Source organism: Pelophylax lessonae (assembly GCF_965119305.1).
Source record: "Pelophylax lessonae genome assembly, chromosome: 4".
Lineage (NCBI taxonomy): Eukaryota > Metazoa > Chordata > Amphibia > Anura > Ranidae > Pelophylax > Pelophylax lessonae.
Window position 1 is genome coordinate 139,127,543 of NC_138771.1, and position 18,327 is coordinate 139,145,869.

General features: G+C 43.7%; 1 protein-coding gene across 1 annotated transcript in view; it reads right to left on the reverse strand.

Annotated features, from left to right (window-relative positions):
• ALPK3 (alpha kinase 3) overlaps window positions 1–18,327 on the reverse strand; it is a 186,282-nt gene that overhangs the window by 83,152 nt on the left and 84,803 nt on the right. The window contains exon 3 of the mRNA XM_082256705.1: window positions 16,434–16,555. Coding sequence (XP_082112831.1) covers window positions 16,434–16,555 — 122 coding nt within the window. The remainder of the gene's footprint in view (window positions 1–16,433; window positions 16,556–18,327) is intronic.

Here is an 18,327-nt window from a genome sequence, read left to right on the forward strand (position 1 = left end):
GAGGAAGCGGAGTAGGAGGAGTTACGAACAGGAGGCAAACTGAAGCGCCCTGCAATCCTCGGTGGTGGAAGGACATGCGCCAAATTGCTATCCGCCTCAGGCCCATCCGCCACTGCATTTACCCAGTGTGCCGTTAGGGAGATATAACGCCCCTGACCGTGCTTACTGGTCCACGTATCCGTAGTTAGGTGGACCTTGGCACAGATGGCGTTGCGCAGTGCACACCTGATATTTTCCCCCACTTGGTTGTGCAGGGAAGGGATGGCTTGCCTGGAAAAGTAGTGGCGGCTGGGCACGACGTACTGTGGGACAGCCACCGACATAAGGTTTTTAAAACTGTGCGTCTCCACCAGACGGAATGACAGCATTTCAAAGGCCAATAATTTTGAAATGCTGGCATTCAGGGCCAGGGATCGCGGGTGGGTAGGGGGGTACTTCCTCTTCCTCTCAAGTGTTTGGGAGATGGAAAGCTGAACGCTTCCACGGGACATTGTGGAGATGGTTGTTGGTGACCCAGGTGGTGGTGTTGCTGACAGATCGTCTGTTTGCGGGGTGGCAGGTGCCGGTATCACTACAGATGTGGCTGGAGCGGCCGAGACTGCAGCAGAAGAGGAAGCAGGATGAGCCAGAGACGTTTCTTGGTTTTGAAGGTGTGTACTCCACTGCAGCTCGTGCTTTGCACTTAGATGCCTGATCATGCAGGTTGTGCTCAGGTTGAGAAGGTTCATGCCTCGCTTCAAGCTCTGATTGCACAGGGTGCAAACCACTCGTGTCCTGTCATCAGCACATTTTCTAAAGAACTTCCACGCTAGAGAACTCCTTTGAGCTGACTTTGGTGCGCTCGTTCCCTTGCTGCGTTGGGCAGTAGCGGGCGTAGTGTCTAGGGCACGGCCGCTCCGCTTCTGCACCCTGCTCCCTCTTCTGCTGTGCTGGTGGCTCTGTGCGACCACCGCCTCTTCCTCCAAACTACTCAGGTCACCTGCATGACGTTCATTCCATGTGGGGTCGAGGACCTCATCGTCCTCCACATCATCTTCCACCCAGTCTTCACCCCTGCCCTCCTTGTCGGTCTCCACAATGCTGAACGCCGCAGCAGTTGGCACCTGCGTTTCGTCATCATCGGAGACGTGCTGCGATGATCCTTGCATGTACTCATCTTGAGAAATAAGTGGTTGGGCATCGCTGCACTCAATCTCTTCCACTTCTGGGGCAGGGCTAGGTGGATGGCCCTGGGAAACCCTGCTGACAGAGTCCTCAAAAAGAATAAGAGACTGCTGTATGGCTTGGGGCTCAGACTGCTGGCCTGATTTGCAAGGGGGTGAGGTGAAAGACGGTTGGACATTGGCTGCAGGTGCCAACTCTGACCTTTCTGCAGTAGACTGGGTGGGAGACAATGTGAAGGAACTGGAGGCACTGTCAGCAGCAAACCAATCTACTATCGCCTCAACTTGTTCTGGCCTCATCACTTCTAGGGGCGTTTGATGCCCTACCAAATACTGATGCAGGTTCTGTCGCCTACTCACACTTGAGGAAGGTGTTTCACTTGTGCGTGTAGCTGGCACAGATCGACCATGTCCTCTCCTTGCAACAGGAGCTCTACCAGCAGCACCACGACCCAGGCCACGGCCCTTATTTGACGGTCTCCTCATATTTCTGTAATTTAAGATCTTGCCCTAGAAAGGTTTTTATTGAATAGCGGAATAGAAAATATGATCCAAAAAAAGTGTATGTATATCACACGTACACAACCACACTAGGCCCCAATTACTATTGTTTGTACCCCTAAAAGGCTAGATGAGGAGTAGGGGGAGTATGGAACAGGCAGCACCCTCAAACCTTCAGAAGTATGAGATGAACCCCAACAACTTGGAAAGGTGGATCTCTCTCACACGTACCGACACAGACTATCCCGCAATTCAATTGATCCTCAAAGGTTTTTATTGAATAGCGGAATAGAAAATATGATCCAAAAAAAGTGTATGTATATCACACGTACACAACCACACTAGGCCCCAATTACTATTGTTTGTACCCCTAAAAGGCTAGGAGTAGGGGGAGTATGGAACAGGCAGCACCCTCAAACCTTCAGAAGTATGAGATGAACCCCAACAACTTGGAAAGGTGCATCTCTCTCACACGTACCAACACAGACTATCCCCCAATTTAACTGATCCCCAAAGGTTTTTGATTAAATAGCGGAATAGAAAATATGATCCCAAAAAAGTGTATGTATATCACACGTACACAACCACACTAGGCCCCAATTACTATTGTTTGTACCCCTAAAAGGCTAGGAGTAGGGGGAGTATGGAACAGGCAGCACCCTCAAACCTTCAGAAGTATGAGATGAACCCCAACAACTTGGAAAGGTGGATCTCTCTCACACGTACCAACACAGACTATCCCCCAATTTAACTGATCCCCAAAGGTTTTTGATTAAATAGCGGAATAGAAAATATGATCCCAAAAAAGTGTATGTATATCACACGTACACAACCACACTAGGCCCCAATTACTATTGTTTGTACCCCTAAAAGGCTAGGAGTAGGGGGAGTATGGAACAGGCAGCACCCTCAAACCTTCAGAAGTATGAGATGAACCCCAACAACTTGGAAAGGTGGATCTCTCTCACACGTACCAACACAGACTATCCCCCAATTTAACTGATCCCCAAAGGTTTTTGATTAAATAGCGGAATAGAAAATATGATCCCAAAAAAGTGTATGTATATCACACGTACACAACCACACTAGGCCCCAATTACTATTGTTTGTACCCCTAAAAGGCTAGGAGTAGGGGGAGTATGGAACAGGCAGCACCCTCAAACCTTCAGAAGTATGAGATGAACCCCAACAACTTGGAAAGGTGGATCTCTCTCACACGTACCAACACAGACTATCCCCCAATTTAACTGATCCCCAAAGGTTTTTGATTAAATAGCGGAATAGAAAATATGATCCCAAAAAAGTGTATGTATATCACACGTACACAACCACACTAGGCCCCAATTACTATTGTTTGTACCCCTAAAAGGCTAGGAGTAGGGGGAGTATGGAACAGGCAGCACCCTCAAACCTTCAGAAGTATGAGATGAACCCCAACAACTTGGAAAGGTGGATCTCTCTCACACGTACCAACACAGACTATCCCCCAATTTAACTGATCCCCAAAGGTTTTTGATTAAATAGCGGAATAGAAAATATGATCCCAAAAAAGTGTATGTATATCACACGTACACAACCACACTAGGCCCCAATTACTATTGTTTGTACCCCTAAAAGGCTAGATGAGGAGTAGGGGGAGTATGGAACAGGCAGCACCCTCAAACCTTCAGAAGTATGAGATGAACCTCAACAACTTGGAAAGGTGGATCTCTCTCACACGTACCAACACAGACTATCCCCCAATTTAACTGATCCCCAAAGGTTTTTGATTAAATAGCGGAATAGAAAATATGATCCCAAAAAAGTGTATGTATATCACACGTACACAACCACACTAGGCCCCAATTACTATTGTTTGTACCCCTAAAAGGCTAGATGAGGAGTAGGGGGAGTATGGAACAGGCAGCACCCTCAAACCTTCAGAAGTATGAGATTGTGTTCACTGTACCCCACAAAGATTGAGTTCACTGCACCCCACAATGATTGTGTTCACTGCACCCCACAAAGATTGTGTTCACTGCACCTCACAAAGATTGTGTTCACTGTACCCCCCAAAGATTGTGTTCACTGCACCCCACAAAGATTCTGTTCACTGTACCCCACAAAGATTGTGTTCACTGCACCCCAAAAAGATTGTGTTCACTGCACCCCAAAAAGGATGTTGTTCACTGCACCCCAAAAAGGATGTTGTTCACTCCACCCCAAAAAGATTGTGTTCACTGCACCCCACAAAGATTGTGTTCACTGCACCCCAAAAAGATTGTGTTCACTGCACCCCAAAAATGATTTTGTTCACTGCACCCCAAAAAGGATTTTGTTCACTGCACCCCAAAAAGGATGTTGTTCACTCCACCCCAAAAAGATTGTGTTCACTGCACCCCAAAAAGATTGTGTTCACTGCACCCCACAAAGGATTTTGTTCACTGCACCCCAAAAAGATTGTGTTCACTGCACCCCAAAAAGGATGTTGTTCACTGCACCCCAAAAAGGATTTTGTTCACTGCACCCCAAAAAGATTGTGTTCACTGCACCCCACAAAGGATTTTGTTCACTGCACCCCACAAAGATTGTGTTCACTGCACACCAAAAAGGATTGTGTTCACTGCACCCCAAAAAGATTTTGTTCACTGCACCCCAAAAAGATTGTGTTCACTGCAGCCCAAAAAGATTGTGTTCACTGCAGCCCAAAAAGATTGTGTTCACTGCAGCCCAAAAAGATTGTGTTCACTGCAGCCCAAAAAGATTGTGTTCACTGCAGCCCAAAAAGATTGTGTTCACTGCAGCTCACACACAGAAAAATGGATGTGGATCACTGACACCTGCCTATCTCCAATCCCACACCACACAGCAATATCGATTGTAGTTTGTAGAACACAGTTTCCCTAAAATTCAGCAGACTCTGTCCCTAACACGATTGAGAAGAGATCGTAGATCAGGATTGAGTGCAGACCCCACCCCCCACACAGCAATATCGATTGTAGTTTGTAGAAGACACTGACCCTATAATTCAGCAGACTCTATCCCTAAAATGCCTACAACTCGCCCTGCCTAAACACTCCGACCTGTCCCTCAATTCTATCCGGACACAAATGGTTTTTTCCTGCCTATCTTTCCCTAATCAGCAGCCAGCACGTTGATGTGTGCTCTGTCCCTGAATCTAAGCAGCATAATGACGCCGCTGCGGCTGCCTCGAACTTATAAAGACTTGGTCACATGCTTCAGACGGCCAATCACAGCTACTGAGACATTTGCAGGCATGGCTGGGATGGCTTAAGGCACACCAGTTAAACGATTGTTGATTGGCTGTTGAAAGCCCGCCATGAAAAGAGCGCCAAAGCATGCAAAACCCGGAAATAAAACGACCGAACACGGATTTTTACCCGAACATACAGTAAAGTGTCCGTGTCCGTGTTCGGGTACAAAAAATCCAATTATTCGGTACGAACACGAATAATACAGTCCGTGTTCGCTCAACACTAGTAATTTTCTCAATTGATTTTGCTTCATCCCATCCTTATTTTGGTCAGTCATTCACTAATTGATGGTGGAGCTTGAGCTACCAGCTTTCTTGCAATAAGCTTTCTAGCCAGGAATAATAGTCACGAAACAGTCTCCTCTTTATAATAATTAGAAGTATCTATTTTAAAAATACCCCAAGATCTACATAAGAGGGCTACATTCCAGCCTTATATGAAAAGTCTGGTTAATATAGGATAACTTCCTGCCAATACCGCACTAATGTATGGCACCTCCAAAGTACTTGTAACAAATATCCTTGGTCCCTAGCATACAAAGATTTAGAAGTCATATACATCCATGTAATATAAATACAGTACTTGTGTAACTCTGGATGTCTGTTGATGCAACATTTATATCCAGACTATGACTTTGAACTTGCAATGCATGCCGAATCTGTTTTTATGGAAAAAAATATTTATGGCTTAGATGCTATTCTGTACTCCAGTTTCTGGAGTGTTTTAAGGGTACCCTACAAGATTTTCATTCCACTGAAGAAAAGGACTGAATTTAGCCACTTCTGAAAGATACTCTTTGGACCATAATGGAGTATATTTAGTAAGCCTGTTAACTCCCAAACAATGTTTCACAGCATTCCACACTTTATATATGAAGAGTCTTTCCTCCACTCTTCCTCACCGTGCAAAATGTTGAAATTGCAAAGCAATAAAATATATCCAAGGAGACAGGACCGCAAATCTTCCCATCTCCCTAGGATTGAATTCAAGTTACAGTACTTTTCTCTCCATATTAAATTCCTAAACACTCAATTAAATTTCCTAAAAACCGCCACCAGTGTCCAGCATTTATTAAAAAAATAAAGCAACTTCAGCATCCACACAATTTTAAACAAATCTGCTCTACCTGGCACCAATAAAGGAAGATTTCACCATGCATTACCCTTGCTCTTAATTTAGTGGGTTTAGTCAGTTTAGTAATAAATGGACCTAGCAATAGGTACCATCAAATATTTACATTTTGGCACCACTTTAATGTGAGCCATATGACTATTTATCTCATTCAACAAGGGGTCTATAGGAAGATCGACTTGTTGATATGTAGACCTGAGTACTAGCCAAACTCCTCAGTCAAGGGCACTGCATGTTCAAGAGAGGACTTGGTATCCTACTGAAACAGCAACATCATCAGCATATACTGTATGTATCCTCCCCCCCCCCCCCATTCTAAATCCTATAATATTAGTTGCCCGCCAAATCAACTCTGCTAATAGCTCTATCATTAAACAGAAGAGTACACTTCATTCACTCCAACACATGCCTCACTAAGAGTGTACAATAACCTCACCCATTTACAACACTTGGTTCCCAAACCAAATCTACTAAGAATTGTCCAAAGGTAGTCCCACTCAACGCTATCAAATGCTTTTTCAGCATCCATAGACAGTAGGGCTCTATCCCCACCATTTGCTACAGGGATCTGTAGGTTTAAATAACCCTAAAAATATTATAAGCGGTAGATTTATTCAACACAAAGCCGTATGATCTGGATGGACATGAGTTTTTACTACTGCAGCCAGCTTAGTGGCCAGGACCAAAATCTTAACATCTGTATTTGAAGCTGAACTCTGGGATCTAGCTAACTTTGCAAATGCATATCACTCTCCCTAAACTCTAATATACCACTGGCAAAGTTTAAATCATAGTGCCTAACTTTTCTTGTATTAAAACATTTTCAGTCCCAGTGACATCATGAAAACCTTGGAAAATATTGCTCTTTCCTGGCGCCAGAAGGAGGACTTAATCTCTTGCTGCACATCTTATCTGTGTTGGGAAAGGAACCTACATTTCCCATTAGGCAAAGAAAAATGCAGGAAGTCACAAGCAGTGTGTGCACTGAACCTGAGGTGGAGTGGAGAGGAGGGGGGGTGGAGGGTGGAGTTGGTGCCGAGGGCACACCCACAGCCGCATACATATTGTGGGCCTGAAGTCTAAGATTCCTAAGTCCACCCACTACAGCAAGCAGGGACATAGTTACAGTCAAAAATGTAGCCATATCTTCGTCTGGGTATATACCCAGAATACATTGTTCAGGGTCCAATTGTAAGGGAGACCCCATCTTATCATGTAGGAAGGCCACAATTTGTTGCCAGCATCCCTGCATCCGCGGACACAGCCAGAGCAAATAGAAGAATGTGCCTGGCGAGGACCGGTACATCGGGCAATCCGGAGACACACCAGGGCGGTATCTCGCCAGACCACTAGGAGTAAGATAGGAGCGATGGATAATAAACAACTGGGTGAGACGATCTGATAACCTAGAGGACACCCGTTGACACGTCTCAAGGGCCTCACTCCAGTCCTCAGCCTCCATGGCACCCACATCGGATTCACATCGAGATTTAACAGTGTAAGCAATGACAGTAGAAGAAGGTGTGTGTAGTTCTGCATACAATATAGAGATAAGGTGCCAAGGGTCTGGCCCCTGAGTAATTCCAATATAGGTGTGGATTCAATCTGAAGGGGAGTAGAAGGGAACTGGGTCCGGAAGGCATGGCGAACCTGGTAAAAACGAAAGAGCATAAAGTCAGGTAGGGAGAAGGCCGACCACAGATGAGATGTGTGAGGTAGAAGATTCCTCTGCTACTCCGCAGCGTGGAGTCTGGTAGCAGGTGGAATTCTTCCAGGGTTCCGTTATGCCACAGGGGAGTGTGGGCGTGTATCGAAGGGTAGTGCATTCTATCCATCACCACCTCCCAGACCCGGCTGTAGTGATAGAGCATAGAGTTGGGGTCTCCCCTGGTCTCTGAACTACGTATTCCCCGCAAAAATACAGTCAAAGAGTCGGCAGTTGGGAGGGACCGCCGGGGGCAGAGCAGCGTAAGAAAATGAGTATTATCCGTTTTGTCAAGGTGGAACAGGTGTGATAGTTGTGCGGACAAATAATAGAGATTAAAGTCTGGTAGCGCTACCCCTCCCAGATTGGATGGGCTTTTTAGTTTCCGCCAGGAAAGTTTATGCCTACTTTGAACCCATACAAACCCTTTAAGAAGGTACTTAATTTGTTTGAAAATGTTTAGCAGTAAGTAGATTGGCGAGTGCCAGAGGACATATAAGACCTTCGGCAAGAGGACCATTTTTTATAAGGTTCACCCTACCCATAACTCCTAAGGGTAACCTAGACCAGGTTCAAGGTTGTTTTTATTTAAAAAAATATGCCACTACAGCCTCCAACTCTTCAAGAGTCAGCAGAAAGTTCAGCAGAACACTGTGTTTCTGAGAAAGATATTGAAGCACCACTGCTTGCAAGTAGGATTTCAGATCAGCCATTGAGTAGACCACCTTTGTGGCGTATAGATTATAAAAGAATACTTTGAATATGGCCAATATACCAGAAGACTCATTAGTCACTTGGCAATTTGGGACTGTTAAAGCTCTTGTTGTGACTTTACTATTTGGGCCAGAATTCAGAAACAAATTGCTTATCACACACTTTCTTAAGAATGAATGTCTCCAAATGTTTTTGAGTCTGGGTTCAAGCCAACAGCTTCTCAGGGCAAGGGTATGAAATGTGCATCTCTTCTGCATCTTTATATAATTTATATTTCAGTTTCTTCCCTTAAGCCTACTATACACAGGCTAAATGTTGAGTGGCATCAACTAGTCCAATAGAAACTTCTGTCAAAGGGGCATGACCAAAAAAGAACTGCTCTCAGCCAAGTGTTAGGGTGGGGTGGGGCGGTCCCTCCTGCCAGAACACAATAGCACAGCAGGGGAGATTGTTGTACTAAAGTCAAAAGAGGCTCCTTCTGACTAATAGTGTATACCAGGCTTTAGCCCATTAGCAATTTTACTATTAGATAATATGCCTTTGTAGCATCCTATAGACCACAGGTGTCAAACACAAGGCCCGTGGGACGAATCAGGCCCTCCAGGCCATTTCATGTGGCCCTTGCACATCTCCTGCAGCTGCTGCATCTCCCTCATCTCTGTCCCCACCTTGTCTCAGCAGATGGCAGCAGAGAGGACAGAACTCCTCTGCCAGATCCTGCGCTTCCCCCCTGCAGCTGCAGAGTGGACCACCCCCCCCAACTCAGCAGTTGGCAGCAGGGTGGAGGACACGACTCCTCCTACAGATCCTGCACCTCTCTGTGCAGCCACAGTACCCCATCCTCTCTGCCTCCACTGGTCTCAGCATTCAGCAGACTCTGGCAGCTGACTTCAGCCCTCCTTCAGACTCTGCAGTGGCTGCTTCACAGCTCTGCTTCCAGCTTCTTCCCAGAAGCAGCACATGGAAAAAGGGGAAGCACTGTGATGTAAGGGAGGGTGGGGGCTCTTGACTTCTGATAGTGGTGGGCTACAGATAGAACTGGCCCTCTGAGGGCGACCATAATGGTGATGCGGCCCGCGATGAAATGGAGTTTGACACCCCTGCTATAGACTTTAATTTAGCCATGTACATATCTTTATAATGTTAACTGAAGATGAGAAAGTGGTTGCAGAAGTTAGGAACATCATCCGTCTGCTACAGTCAATACTCTATAAAAGTGTTTAACTTAAGATAAAAATTAACAATATATAAAATATGTATAACTCAGATATGTGAGCAGAGCTAAGCTGCCTTGGGACACAGTGAGTGGGTGATTGGGCGTGCTCCAGAAAAGCGACAATTCCAGCACTTACCTGTGAACACTAAACCCATACCTGTATGAAGTGATTACATCATCTAGTGCACAATAAGGGGGCACAGTTTTTGTGATTTTCCAATTTGTTTTTAATTAATTGCTTACACCAATGGAGATCACTTTTATCCTCCATATATTGAGCACTTCAAGAAATAAGGTATTGAAGGAGATAAACATCTTGTGGAAGCTGTTCCCAGCCTAAAGGTAGATGCTGGTATAAGACCATTTATAATCCTAAGGTCCATCAGAGTGTGTGTCCACTGGGCAGTGGGTGTGGCTGCACTGAAAGCATTACAGTACAGTGTACAGAGACAAAATAACTAAGAGGATTATGGATCCATTTTCACACAAATTATTTTGATGAATTTTGTGGCTTTTTTACCATATTTGAAGTATTTTGTTCATGTCCTTCGTTTTTCATTTAATATACATTTGGAAATTTAGCCCTTTGCCCTTTATACAACGTTGGCATATGCGTGATATAGTCAGTTTTGAATTACTAACTACAGGCCAAGGGAATTTATGTATTTATATATTTACATAGTGTGGCACATGTTCCTGTGTATAAGACAAAAGGAAAACTCCACTTTCCCTAAAAGATTGGAGAATATATACACACACACTGAGAAGTTACAATAAAGTGCAGACACTACATACTTGTGTGGACATTCCTTTATTCCTAAATATTAACCACTTTACCTCCGGCCACTGTGCTGCTACTGCGGCACAGTGGCTCGTTATCATCCAGCGACGTAGACCTACGTCGCTGGACTCCTCCCCCTGTAGGCGACGCTCGGGCGCCGCCGGAGGAGCGCTCCCGCTGTTTCCATTCACAGCGGGAGTCGGGCCAGGGGAGGAGCACTGCCGCTCTTCCCCGATCGTTGGGGAATCTAGTTTGGAGATCCGCCCGCCTGTGTAAACAGAGCGGGCGGATCTCCTAAGTGACAGGGAGTGACAGATCGGAGTGTTCAGCATAGCTGAACATCCGATCTGTCCCTGGCTCACTCAGTCACCTCCCCCCCCCCACACGTTAGTAAGCACCAGGCATACATTAACCCCTCCCTCTCCAATAAAATTAACCCCTTCCCTGCCAGTGTCATTTTTACAGTAACAGTGCATATATACAGTGGGTACGGAAAGTATTCAGACCCCCTTAAATTTTTCACTCTTTGTTATATTGCAGCCATTTGCTAAAATCATTTAAGTTCATTCTTCTTCCTCATGAATGTACACATAGCACCCCATACTGACAGAAAAACACAGAATTGTTGACATTGTTGCAGATTTATTAAAAAAGAAAAACTGAAATATCACATGGTCCTAAGTATTCAGACCCTTTGCTGTGTCACTCATATATTTAACTCAGGTGCTTTCCATTTCTTCTGATCATCCTTGAGATTGTTCTACACCTTCATTTGAGTCCAGCTGTGTTTGATTATACTGATTGGACTTGATTAGGAAAGCCACACACCTGTCTATATAAGACCTTCCAGATCACAATGCATGTCAGAGCAAATGAGAATCATGAGGTCAAAGGAACTGCCTGAAGAGCTCAGAGACAGAATTGTGGCAAGGCATAGATCTGGCCAAGGTTACAAAAAGATTTCTGCTGCACTTAAGGTTCCTAAGAGCACAGTGGCCTCCATAATCCTCAAATGGAAGACGTTTGGGATGACCAGAACCCTTCCTAGAGCTGGCCGTCCGGCCAAACTGAGCTATCGGGGGAGAAGAGCCTTGGCGAGAGAGGTAAAGAAGAACCCAAAGATCACTGTGGCTGAGCTCCAGAGATGCAGTCAGGAGATGGGAGAAAGTTGTAGAAAGTCAACCATCACTGCAGCCCTCCACCAGTTGGGGCTTTATGGCAGAGTGGCCGACGGAAGCCTCTCCTCAGTGTAAGACACATGAAAGCCCGCATGGAGTTTGCTAAAAAACACCTGAAGGACTCCAAGATGGTGAGAAATAAGATTCTCTGGTCTGATGAGACCAAAATAGAACTTTTTGGCCTTAATTCTAAGCGGTATGTGTGGAGAAAACCAGGCACTGCTCATCACCTGTCCAATACAGTCCCAACAGTGAAGCATGGTGGTGGCAGCATCATGCTGTGGGGGTGTTTTTCAGCTGCAGGGACAGGACGACTGGTTGCAATCGAGGGAAAGATGAATGCGGCCAAGTACAGGGATATCCTGGACAAAAACCTTCTCCAGAGTGCTCTGGACCTCAGACTGGGCCGAAGGTTTACCTTCCAACAAGACAATGACCCTAAGCACACAGCTAAAATAATGAAGGAGTGGCTTCACAACAACTCCGTGACTGTTCTTAAATGGCCCAGCCAGAGCCCTGACTTAAACCCAATTGAGCATCTCTGGAGAGACCTAAAAATGGCTGTCCACCAACGTTTACCATCCAACCTGACAGAACTGGAGAGGATTTGCAAGGAGGAATGGCAGAGGATCCCCAAATCCAGGTGTGAACGACTTGTTGCATCTTTCCCAAAAAGACTCCTGGCTGTATTAGATCAGAAGGGGGCTTCTACTAAATACTGAGCAAAGGGTCTGAATACTTAGGACCATGTGATATTTCAGTTTTCTTTTTTAACTGCTTGCCGACCGCCGCAAGTAGATTTACTGCGGCGGTCAGCCCCTGCCAGGCAGAGTGACGTTAATTAACGTCACTAGCCTGGGAGGGTCTGGGGAGCGAGCGCGTGCCCGCGGAGGTCACGCACCCCCCCCGCGCGTGTGACCAGCGGACCCGATGTCCGCCGGCCACTCGGCGATCGTCGGGGGAAGAGGGAGAATGTCAGGCAGCTTGTGTAAACAAGCTGCCTGTCATTCTCCTCGCTGTAAAGACACTGATTACACGGATCTACTATGTAGATCCGTTGATCAGTGTCCTTACAGCTAGAGCCACAGCCAATCACAGTAAGAATCACGCCCCTAGGGACACACACAGCCCCTCCCTCCCAAATAAAGTTAACCCCTTCACTGCCAGTGTATTTTTACAGTAACAGTGCATATGTATAGCACTGATTACTGTAGTAATGTCACTGGTAACCCCAAAAGTGTCAAAAATGTCAGTCAAGGGTCCGATATGTCCGCCGCAATGTCGCAGTACCGAAAAAAAAATCGAAGATCGCCGTCATTACGCGTTAAAAAAAAAACAACAAAAATGACAAAAATCTTTCCCTTTGTTAGTAAACGCGATAACTTTTGCGCAAACCAATCAAAATACGCTTTTTGCGATTTTTTTTACCAAACATAGGTAGGATAAAACAAATTGGCCAAAAATGTTAAAAAATTTTGATTTTTACATTTTTTTTTGGGGAATTTCATATAAAAAAATGTAAAAAATATTGTTATTTTTGCAAAATTGTCGCTCTTTTTTTGTTTATAGCGCGTGATCAAAAAATCGCACAGGTGATCAAATACCACCAAAAGAAAGCTCTGTTTGTGGGAAAAAAAGGACGTCAAATTCGTTTAGGTACAGCGTCGCACGACCGCGCAATTGTCCGTTAAAGTCACGCAGTGCCGAATCGCAAAATACCCCCTGGTCTTTTAGCAGGAAAATCCTCCGGGGCTTAAGTGGTTAATAAATCTGCAACAATGTCAACAATTCTGTGTTTTTCTGTCAGTATGGGGTGCTATGTGTACATTCATGAGGAAGAAGAATGAACTTAAATGATTTTAGCAAATGGCTGCAATATAACAAAGAGTGAAAAATTTAAGGGGGTCTGAATACTTTCCGTACCCACTGTATAGCACTGATTACTGCAGTAATGTCACTGGTACCCCCAAAAGTGTCAAAAATGTCAGTCAAGGGTCCGATCTGTCCGCCGCAATGTCGCAGTCCCGCAAAAAAAATTTGCAGATCGCCGCCATTACTCGTTAAAAAAAAAAACACCAAAAATGACAGAAATCTTTCCCTTAGTTAGTAAACGCAATAACTTTTGCGCAAACCAATCAAAATATGCTTATTGTGATTTTTTTTTACCAAACATAGGTAGAAGAAAACAAATTGGCCAAAAATTTTTAAAAAATGTGATTTTTACATATTTTTTGGGAGGAATTTCATATAAAAAAATGTTAAAAATATTGTTATTTTTTCAAAATAAACGCTCTTTTTTTGTTTATAGCACAAAAAGTAAAAATCGCACAGGTGATCAAATACCACCAAAAGAAAGCTCTATTTGTGGTAAAAAAAGGACGTAAATTTTGTTTGGGTACGGCGTCGCACGACTGCGCAATTGTCAGTTAAAGTCGCACAGCGCCGAATCGCAAAAAGTGGCCTGGACGTAAGACAGCAAAATCCTCCGTGGTAAAGTGGTTAAGGTCTATGGCTAGGGATGTCATGAGCAGGCCTACAGCTAGGAGTTTGACAAAATATGGCAAAGGGATTCACCTACGGGGGGGGGGGGGTAGTTTTCCTATCCAAGAAGATGTGGGGCGATGACTTGAGCAGTTTTGCACCAAAAACCAGCAAATCATCAGACCCCTAAGATTCTGATGTAGTTGGAAGGATAGTACATACCCCCTGTGCCCTGTGTCTGGATCTGGGATTGGATTTAGGTCAGAGGGAGGATATCAGGCAGAGAGTCAGGGGTTCACTGTAGCAAAGTGCCAATGGCAACACTGAAAGCATGCAGCTCAATCGCCATGTTTGGATGGTGCAACCACCCGTTATTCGAGTCATCTCGGTAGACAATGGCCTGTGTGTGGTTCCAAGGAGGGGGCTGGCCATATGTTGCACTGGGGCTGTTGAAACTCTGGTTCTGGTGTGCAAATTCTTTTTATTGAATCTAAAGTTTTTGTTTTTTCCTTATTCATGTACAAGCAAAGCACATCCAGTGTTAATTTTGGCAGCAAATTTCAATTTAGTTTTAGTCATAGTCTTTTGACTAAAATGCCATTTAAGTTTTAGTGGTATTTTAGTCTTTTGACTAAAATGTTATTTTAGTTTTAGTCATATTTTAGTCATCTGAATTGTTTTAGTTTTAGTCATATTTAAGTCAACTAAAATCTCCAGAGCATTTTAGTCTACTAAAATCTCATACATTTTAGTCAACTACAAATGGAATGGGTTTAGGTAAATTGTAATGCTATATTTAAACATTTCTCTAGAATTTCTAAACTAATCATATACTCCTGGTCCTGGAGTAAAAATCTAAGGACATGTAATTATTTATAGTATTAAGGTTTGAACATGCACTACAGACATAGATTTAGCCATTGAGATATGTAACGTCTTTATAAATAAAACCAAGTTTCACAAGAAAAAAAAAAAAGGCTTGCTGACAAACAGAAGTGCAACTTTAAAATACAAAAAACCCCAAAAACTTTAAACTCTGTTGACTGTAATGTCATTGCACATATTACCTGAATATATTACCAACATTAATTATTAAGAAAAAATATAAGAAAAGTCTTTTTCTTAATTTTTTCTCTTTCAGCAGCTTAGTAGATGCCCCTACTTATGCTTATGCCTTAGTGCAATACATGTTTAAACTTTAATGTGCTATTATCACAGGCTCTGGTTGGACTTGTGTTGCAGATTTAGAAATGGCCAGCAGAGTAGCAGAGTAGTGTTTATTTTTATGTCAATTTTTGATTTAGGTTTAGTCATAGTCTTTTGACTAAAATTTAATTTTAGATTTAGTTGTATTTTAGCCTAATAACTAAAATGCCATTTTAGTTTTAGTCATATTTTAGTCATCTGAATTGTTTTAGTTTTAGTCGTATTTTAGTTGACTAAAATAGTGTTAATTTAGTCTTCAAAAATTTTTTAGTCGACAAAATTAACACTGAGCGCATCACAAATACCTATACAGAACAAAAGAAAAACAATAAAACAAAAAAATCTATTATTTTAAATAAATACATTTAACAAAAAATTGTGAAGCAGGGGCAGGGGCAGGGGCAGGGGCTGGGACCCAGCAGGTGGGTAGTTGTCCTATCCAAGAAGAAGTGGCGGTGGGAGCAGTTTGGTGCCACCAACCAGCCAATCATGAGCCACCATAGAGGCAGACTCTCCCTTTCATAAATTGCCTTGAGAAAAGATTAAGAAATATAGCAATTCCTTCAGAACCCAAAGACAGTATAAATGTTTGCAAAAATACTTAGGCCTTATAATTTGGAAGCAATAATGTTTTCTCAAAACAAAACTTATGTTGAATGCAAGGTGCACTTATTAGATCAAATTGTACCTGTAAGGAAAAAGGTAAGGTTATATATCTACCCATATTTTCTGCACTGCAGGGCCCAACATTACTCTCCATGCTTGGAGATTCCTTGGGAATGATGAGTACCCTAAATACCATGAGATCTTGTCTTTCCCAGGATTTTACCAAGGTGAGTGTAAAATCAACCTCATTTAGATGCCACAGGTGGAACATTGAGTAAGATCAGTATATAATCCAACTTTTTTACTAACGAGTACAATTTTCAACTTTAAGGTCCACTTTAAGTAATGCTTCTTTAAAACTGATCAGCTGTATACAGTTGAAAAATATAAACAAAAAGTTTTAAAAACATAAAAGCTTGCCATATTCGCTTCCATCTGCAACCATCATGCTTTGCCTTTATAATTATTTCAAGCTAAATTCAAACTTAAATTCTTACCTGTCACCATGCAGATGAATTTAGCATCACCACCCTCTGACACAGCCCTGGCTTTCAACGTTGTTTCAAAACATGGCTGTGTCTCTTCTGTAAGTTGAGATATAATATTGCAAAATGTGGTCCTGGCAAAGGGAGGTAGGGTATTAGGTAAGCAGCAAATAATTATTTTTTTTAATTACTAACATTTATACAAATGATAATAACTGAAAGGTAAGAACCATACAACTAGATTTATTAAAGCTAGAACAAAAACAAGTGTGGGGGGTTTTCAAAGCATTTATTGAGATTCTAGCTATGATTTTTTTTTTTTTACTGCAGAATTTAAAATAAATAATATTATCTATACAGCTGCTTTTAGTAAAAGCTGAAGTATTTTACTGATTCACTTTTTTCAAGAAAACAAAAATCAAAACACACATTTGGTTATTTATTTGTGTTTTATTCAAAATATATTTTATCTTAATAAATGCATTTGCTGGTGTGTTTATTTAAAATCTGCCTGGAATGAAGCTATAACCTAACCCCTAGAATAAACTGATAAGCGCTCATTCATACAAGCCAGTGTGCACTATGGTGCACATAACACATGCCCTCTGGTGTGTGGTGTGCACGTGCACAGGGATGCATTGTTAAAATGCATCACAGTACTTGTCTTGTTTTTTCATTTTTTTTTTTTTTATTTAACTTACACTTCATTAAACTCTATGTGTGACAGAAAGTTGCAATGCACTTTAACACTTTGGAAAAATGCAACATGTCGCATTCTTTTTCAGGTCACACCAATGCAGCTTGCTGGTGTGCCATAAAGCAATAAAACATAAAGCAAGTTGCCCCGTCTTTCCATTAGGAATGGGAAATGTAGCACAATGTCATACCTCCCAACTTTCTGAGATGGGAGTTAGGGACACCTATTAGCAAAAGTAAGTACACCCTTTGCCATGCCTCCCTTAAAGGAGAATTATACAAAAAAAATAGATTTGTTATACCCACAAGTGCTTTTTTTTACCACCACTAGGGCCCGAGTCCTGCAGGAGCGCATGGGAATGATGTTCCTGTACTTTTTTCACAACAGGACTGACTGTCAATGGCTTTTTTATGCAAGCTGTCTGTGGTATCTGTGTGTGTGAATAACAGAGCTGCTCAGCCGGCACTAGAGGAAGCAGAGCTGATGCTTCCTGTATAGCGATGGCTCCTGTCACAGACGAAGTGATACCAATAGTACTCCGCTGTGACAGGAGCGATACAGGAAGCATCAGCTCTGCTCTCTACTACTGCAGTCCTCTAGCGCTGCTCCTGTCACAGAATTACACTGATGCTCGGGGGTGGACGGTGGGTTAGGAACCATCCAGCAGTACCCACCAGCAGTACTAGCCAGCAGTACCAGCAAGCAGTGCCAGCCAGGCAGTACCCATCAGCAGTACCAGCCAGCAGTACCCACCAGTGGTACCAGCCAGCAGTACCAGCCAACAGTACCCACCAGCAGCACCAGTCAGCAGTACCAGCCAGCAGTACCCACCAGCAGTCCTCGCCAGCAGTACCCACCAGCAGTAGCAGCCAGTAGTAGCAGCCAGCAGTACCAGCCAGCAGGACCCACCAGCAGCACCTGCAGCAGTACCAGCTAGCAGTACCAGCTAGCATTACCTACCAACAGTACCAGCCAGCAGTACCCACCAACAGTACCAGCCAGCAGTACCTGCCAGCACTACCCACCAGCAGCACATGCCCGCAGTACCCTCCAGCAGTACCGCAGTACCAGCCAGCAGTACCCACCAACAGTACCAGCCAGCAGTACCCACCAACAGTACCAGCCAGCAGTACCCACCAACAGTACCCCCAGCAGTACCTACCAGCAGTACCCGCTCTGGTGGGCAGCCAGAAGCAGCCATTAGCCATA